This window comes from Macrobrachium rosenbergii, chromosome 49 (assembly GCF_040412425.1).
Source record: "Macrobrachium rosenbergii isolate ZJJX-2024 chromosome 49, ASM4041242v1, whole genome shotgun sequence".
Taxonomy (NCBI): Eukaryota; Metazoa; Arthropoda; class Malacostraca; order Decapoda; family Palaemonidae; genus Macrobrachium; species Macrobrachium rosenbergii.
In genome coordinates, this window is record NC_089789.1 from 35,838,606 (window position 1) to 35,846,105 (window position 7,500).

General features: G+C 40.3%; 1 protein-coding gene across 1 annotated transcript in view; it reads left to right on the plus strand.

Moving 5' to 3' along the window:
- LOC136832250 (irregular chiasm C-roughest protein-like) overlaps positions 1–7,500 on the plus strand; it is a 215,174-nt gene that overhangs the window by 179,532 nt on the left and 28,142 nt on the right. Inside the window, 3 exon segments of the mRNA XM_067093112.1 lie at positions 2,910–3,159; positions 4,672–4,912; positions 6,091–6,315. Coding sequence (XP_066949213.1) covers positions 2,910–3,159; positions 4,672–4,912; positions 6,091–6,315 — 716 coding nt within the window.

Genomic DNA, 7,500 nt, shown 5'->3' on the forward strand with positions numbered 1-7,500 from the left:
TCTACGAGAGGTTTCAACCCCCTCCCCCCTGGTCCGTTCCCTCCTCTCTCTCTCTCTCTCTTTCCTCTCCTCTCCTTTCGTCTCCTCTTCTCTCCTCAGCTCTCCTTTGCTTTGCTTTGCTTTGCTTCGCTCTGATGTACGTACTTTCTCTTTTGCCTTTACCTTTCTGTTTCATACCCCGTGTCTTGACTATCTTATGTCACCTATTTCCTCTCCATCCCTGGCTTTTACCATGTCCCTCTTCCACTCATATACCTATTTCCCTTCCCTCTTATCGTCCCCTTTCCTTATCATTTCCTCTTATACACTCCTTATTTCTTATGGTCCCTTTCCCCCTTCCCCATTTCTTCCTGAGAATCCTTAGACCCCTTCCCTACCCATTTCCCCTCCCTCTGTCGCCCCCTTTCCTTACCACTTTCTCTTATACACTCATTCTTTTTACCCTTTCCCCACTTCCCATTCCTGTCTGAGAATCCTTACGCTCCCTCCTCCCTCCCTACCCAGTTCCCCTCCCTCTTTCACCCCCTTTCCTTACCACGTTTTCTTATACACTTCTTCTTTCTGATGACCTCTTCCTCCTCCCAATTCCTGTTGGAGAATCCTTACGCTGCCTCCATCTCTATTACCCCCTTTCGTTACCACGTTCCCTTACACAGTTCTTTCTTAAGATCCCCTCCCCTTCCTCTTTCCTTCTGAGAATCCTTACTGCACCCCCCGCCCCAGCCCCAAGCCTTCCTGTCTGAGAATCCTTACTGCACCCCCTTCCCCCTTCCAGTGGGAGTGCCTTACACTCAGCCCTCGTCATATAGGAAGAGGCATGAAGGATTGTCACCAGCGTTATTGCACAAGAAACGTCCAAAGCAAGTGTTCCTGTCACACGCACATACGCACGCCGTGTTTGTTTGCCCGGCTCGCTTTAGAATGGTCGGCGAGATTAATTGTCATTTTACCTCGTCCCTGGGTTATATGCTTCTCTCTCTCTCTCTCTCTCTCTCTCTCTCTCTCTCTCTCTCTCTCTCTCTCTCTCTCTCTCTGTTATGCTCTGAAATCTAGGTCCCACTCTTCCTTTGCCTGTTACTAATATTTAATGATTCCCTCTTGACTTTCTCCTTCATTTGACTTTCCATTTAACGTTCCGTTTTCCTCACGGAATTTTTTTGTTGACTGCTCTCTCTCTCTCTCTCTCTCTCTCTCTCTCTCTCTCTCTCTCTCTCTCTCTCTCTCTCTCTCTCTCCTGGCTGTCATCTGTTATGCTGTGAAATCTAATTCCATTCTTCTTATGCATGTTACTAATATTTCTCTCTCTTTCTCTCTCTCTCTCTCTCTCTCTCTCTCTCTCTCTCTCTCTCTCTCTCTCTCTCATTTGTTGTCGATGTGTACTCTCAACAAAGCACGAGCGAAAAAAAAAAATTCTGTGTCTTAATGTTAGTTGTGAAAGTTTTGTAGCAATGTCTTCTTGCCAACAGCAGCGTAAAACAAAGAATACTTTTTGAATAACGTATGCTCCGGTTTTTATTCAGTAAGCTGCCAAGTGCTTGGGAGAGGATATTCGCACTGTTTGCTTTTGTTTTTTATCGGAGGGAATAGCTTTGGTGTGTGTGATATCATGGTTGTCACTTCTCATTGAAATTTATAATAAGGAGCGTTACTGAGAATGGTGTCTTATTATTATTATTATTATTATTATTATTATTATTATTATTATTATGCTGTGATTTTGAAGTCGCGGAATAATACCTTATTCTCTAGTGCGCTTCACAGTGTACTGAAAGCTTTTTTTTTTCATATTTGTTAGATCATTTCACGACCAGTAAGTAAATAATACTGATATAAACTACCCCCATTATCTTTAACTTTTTTGTTAATCTAAAATATTGTATTACTTGCTATTTGAGAATATTATTCACTTAGTTCTACTTATTCTTTGAGGAATGGTCAGTGTTATTTTTTGCCCTCGTTCTGTAATTTATATTTCCGTGTTAAGTTATAAGTTTTTTCTATTCATAAAATTGTGTTACTTTTGAATGGTGTCAGTTGCAGTTGTATTGATTATACTTTTGTAACGATATTTACGTTGTTGATGTTTGATAAGTATTCAAGAGTAAGTTTTAAATTCATTATTTTTTATTTGTATTTTGAAATCACGTTGCACTGGATTTTTTTCCCATTTTATGTTTAGAATGTATTCAAGTGTAAATTTCAAAACGATCCTTTTGTATTCAACTTTCATAATTGCCCTTTTGTATTCCACTTACATAATTGCGCTTTTGTTTTTAGTAGCACAATGTTATATTGTAGGTCATAATTTTATACTGAATTCATAAAAAGCCACCGTGTTTCAAAAGCATATCAGTGGAAATGGGTAGGATGCAGAGTGGGGGGCCGGGTCCAGGGGGAGCGAAGCCCCCTTGGCAAGGTTAGGTCGCGGCGTCCAAGGTTAGGTTAAGTTAAAGTAAATCTTGTTAGGTCATAGTCCCTCTGAAAGATCTACTACATAAAAGCTTACTATAATTATAGGCCAGGGGTGGCCAAACCCCCCCCTTCCTTCCTTGCCAGGTTAGGGCACGGCGCCCGAGGTTAGGGTTAGGTTGAAGTAAGTCTGGTTAGTTCATAGTCCCTCTGAAAGGCCTGCTAAAGAAAAGCCTATTAGGCCTTCAGTAACCTTGACCCCTCGCTCTGCGTTTTTATTTTTTATTGAAATGTTTTTTTGCGTCTGTCAAGTATTCAAATCCTTTCCATCAGTAAAGTCTGATTAGGGCATTTATCCCTTTAAAGGTCTACTACAGAAAAGCCTATGAAGCCTTCAGTAGCCTTGACCCCTCACTGAATATTTATTTCCTCGTATTGAAATAATATATTTTTGTGTGTCCATCAGGCATTCAAATCCTTTCCTTTCCATCACGACCCAGGTACTCCATGATCGGCGCCGACGAAGAGGGCGATTTCAGCTTGCGCATATCGCCGGTGACCTTAGAAGACGACGCTGAGTACCAGTGCCAAGTGTCATCCGCCACTGACCTGCCCCTGAGGTCGTCGGTTGCGCGCCTGACGGTGTTTGTGCCCCCGCAGCCACCGACGGTCAAGTACGACCCCGTGGCCACGGCGGGAGTTTCGTACACTCTCACGTGTTCCAGTAGCGGGGGAAAACCGGCGCCAGAGGTAAGGATTGTTTGTTTCGCCTGGGAGAGAGAGAGAGAGAGAGAGAGAGAGAGAGAGAGAGAGAGAGAGAGAAGAAGGAAGATTCCATAATATCGTATAGAAAATTAAGGAATGTAAAGGAATTAATAGACAAACACAGACAATCATGCATATATATATATATATATATATATATATATATATATATATATATATATATATATATATATATATATATATATATATATATATATAATACCCATTATAAAAAGGGAAAAGCGAGCTCGTGTAAAGTGTAAATGCATGAACGTGCATTTTGACTTTCAGATCTGTTATATACACTCCCGTCCAATGACCCCATGTTGTTAAAAGTACAGCATTTTAATCGAGTTCACTTACAGTTGAATATTACATTTCAGTTGCACCCCACTGCAACGGTACTAAACACGCAACCAGATTATGAAATCATTTCTGTCCAGGATTCTTCCAATTTCAACACTTCCGGCAGGGGCTTAAAAAATTGACCCAGGTTCCGCAGTAAAGGTCAAAGCTTGGAAAATGGATGCTTCACTTACCGTACAGACCACCAACACCATCTCTTCCCCCTCCCAAAAAAGAAAAAAAAATAGTAACTAACGATTAGCTGTTCTTCAGCTTTTATCCACTCAATAAATTTCGAAAATGCACTTATGCCCAGCCCTATGCCCAATAAATGCGACGTAAATGAATGCTGCGGGATTTACTGATTTCACTTATTTTTAATCAAACTTCCAAAATTGACATCTGACCTAATATACGTCGCGCGAATTTAGCGGAATGTAGAAAATATTGGGTCAGTTTTTCCAATATATTTTTGTTAATGAGAAAATATGGTATCAGGCTGATGAAAGATTACGAAGATTTTTGCACCTGCTTCAGCCTCATTGACATACAGAACTGGAATGGATTCTGGATATGTGCTAAATAACTCACTGGTTTATTATGAAATACTTTACTGGTTTATTATGAAATATATTAGTGTAGAATTGACTCCTGTTAAATAATGGAATTAAACAAAGTTGAAATGTAAAACATATTTTTCTACACACACATATACAGTATATATATATATATATATATATATATATATATATATATATATATATATATATATATATATATATATATATATATAAAAAACACATACATACAGACATACATACATACTTATGTGTATGTATACATATATATATACAAATACATATATATATATAACACATACATACATACGTACATATGTATGTATACATATTTATATACAAATACATATATATATATATATATATATATATATATATATATATATATATATATATACATACACATACACATACATACATACATATACATACTACCACGTCGTGTTTGGGTGTACATAGTTCATACATAAACATTTTCCGTAATGATTATACTCCCTGTTAACTGAAAAATTATCCATATATTTCAATCTTTGATTTCCCAAGTAACGGCAAATTTTTCCAAACCTGTTTTCAGATTCAGTGGCTGGACGGCACTGACGGGCCGATTCGCGAGGGCGTCCAGTACACCCAGGAACTAATGCCCGACGGGAAGAGGGTCAACGCCCACGCCACCCTGACTTTCATCCCCACCCGATACCATCACGGGCGCACTCTCACCTGCCTGACCCACAACCCCGCCCTCAACACGCCGCTCGCCGCCAAAGTTCCCCTCAACGTCGAGTACCCGCCTGAAGTTCAACTGCGCTTTTCACCAGGTAAGGGACAGTTTTTTTTTTTTTTTTTTTAGCTGAACTTTTCGCCAGGTAAGGGCAAGTTTTTTTTTAGCTGAGCTTTTCGCCAGGTAAGGGGAAGTTTTTTTTTTTAGCTGAGCTTTTCGCCAGGTAAGGGAAAGTTTTTTTTCAGCTGCGCTTTTCGCCAGGTAAGGGAAAATTTATTTTTTTCAGCCACGCTTTTTGCCAGGTAAGGGAAAGGGTTTGTTTTTTAGTTCAGCTGCGCTTTCCGCCAGGTAAGGGAAAGTTTTTTTTGCCGCGATTTTCGCTACGTAAGGGAAAGTTTTTTTTTTTCAGCTTCGCTTTTCACCTGGTAAGGGAAAGCTTTCTTTGCGCTTTTCGCCAGGTAAGGAATTTTTTTTTTACGCTTTTTCCCAGGTAAGGGAAAGTTTTTTTTCAGCTGCGCTTTTCGCCAGGTAAGGGAAAGTTTTTTTTCAGCTGCGCTTTTCGCCAGGTAAGAGAAAGTTTTTTTTATTTCACCTGCGCTTTTCGCCATGTAAGGGAAAGTTTTTTTTTTTTGAGCTGCGCTTTTGCCAGGTAAGGAAAGTTTTTCAGCTGCGCTTTTTGCCAGGTAAGGGAAAGTTTTTTTCAGCTGCGCTTTTCTCCAGGTAAGAGAAAGTTTTTTCACCTGCGCTTTTCGCCAGGTAAGGGGAATTTTTTTTAGTTCAGCTGCGCTTTTCGCCAGGTAATGGAAAGTTTTTTTTTAGGAGAGAAGTTTTGGGGGGAAGTGGGGGCGGGTTCTCGTTGTCAAACGCGCAGAAGGAAGGCGGCGGTGCCACTACAATTAGAAGCGCATCCATGAATAATTGAAAAGAAGTGTTTGATGTCAGGGTTAATGGAAAACGCACTCGCAATCACGCGAGGAATGGGAGTGGTTAGTTTTATTGCCGTTATATTAACGTGCCGCATGAGTTATCTTTTTAATCTTTAGACAAGTATATATTTGGTCATTTCAGAATTGCAAGGTTCAGTTGCTTAGTCACAGACATAACATAAAACTATGTCATATTTCTTCGACAAAAACATAACATAAACCTATGTCACATTTCTTCGTCACAGAAAATAACTGAAACAGGTTTCAGTATTCTCCTGAGACATTGAACGAACCATGTATCAGTTCTTGATTAACATCCTCAATGACTTTTATTCCTGGCCTCCCGCAGAGGAACTTCAGGAGGGCGTCGAGGCGTCCATTACCTGCAAGGTGGATGCCAATCCGCGGGACGTCAAGTACAGGTGGTTCCGAGGGGGAGATGAAGTGCCTGGGGCCGTAGCCGAAACTCTACCTCTGGGGGTCCTCTCGAGGACGGATCACGCCTCCCCAGTCGCTTGCGAAGTCACAAACTCCGTGGGAACGACGCGCAAGACGCAGCCCCTCAACGTCAGATGTGAGTCCAGAATCCTGAGCCAAATGCATGAATTTCTCTCTCTCTCTCTCTCTCTCTCTCTCTCTGGAAGATATCTTTATTAGTTTAACTATAATATGCAGTTTTTTGGACGAGGAAGATTTCCCTACTGAGTACGATTTGACAAATCGTCAATTTACTCGCTTGCTTTCCTGTTTAAAAAATAATATATTAAGAGATATTTCTACACCATTAATATGAAGACGGTTGATGCTCGCTTGGAATAATACTTTGACACCATTATTAGATTGGCAGGTGATGGTAAAGGTTTATTACTTTTTGTTGATCTCGACAGAAACTTTGTTATTGTTAGTGAATAGACAAGCTATTATCCTTTTTATGGTATATGTTTTTTTAAAGTAAGGTAACCCTTTATCAATTTTAATTGAGTGACAGCTCACAATAGTGTTTATCAAAATAGCCACATAACTTCTCAGCTTTTTTTGTCCAAATATATCAAATATAAATTTTTTTTTTTTTATTTTGCCCTAAACTTCAGGAGCCTGGTCAAATTAAATCTTTTAAAGCTATTGTACGAGATAATATTTTTTTTACTGAAGTAACTGAATTATATGACTTCGTTTCAATGCTACCTCCCCTTGCAAGGCGTGTCCCTATTGAAGCTACCACGTATAACTTCTACCTTCTATCACCTGGGTTTAATTAACTCCTGTGAGATGTGTGTGTGTGTGTGTGTGTGCTCACTTGATCTCTTTGAGGGAAGTCGTAAAATAACGTAATCATCTCCTCCACCCCTTGTTCTACGCCGAAGAGCGTTCCTGTTATTTATTACACTCCTGCCCCTTTATCCTGTTGATCATTACCGCACGCGCTTATTCCTTCTTTAAGAGATCGTCCGCATTTATGACGTGGGAGGAGGTGCGGGTCACTTTTTGACGCGATTTAATTACATTTGCATACGGGTATTGCCGAAGGTAAATGTCTGTAATTGTTTCGCGCCCGGGCGGAGAAGAAGATGCTGCCTGGAGAATGAAAAAAAAGTAAATCGCTATTATTTCCTCCTCCCCGGCTCTCTCTCTCTCTCTCTCTCTCTCTCTCTCTCTCTCTCTCTCTCTCTCTCTCTCTCTCTCTCTCTCTCTCTCTCGCTGCAAAGGTGACTCTGTTATTAGTTGGGACTTGAAAGGATCCATTATATCGGAAGTTGGT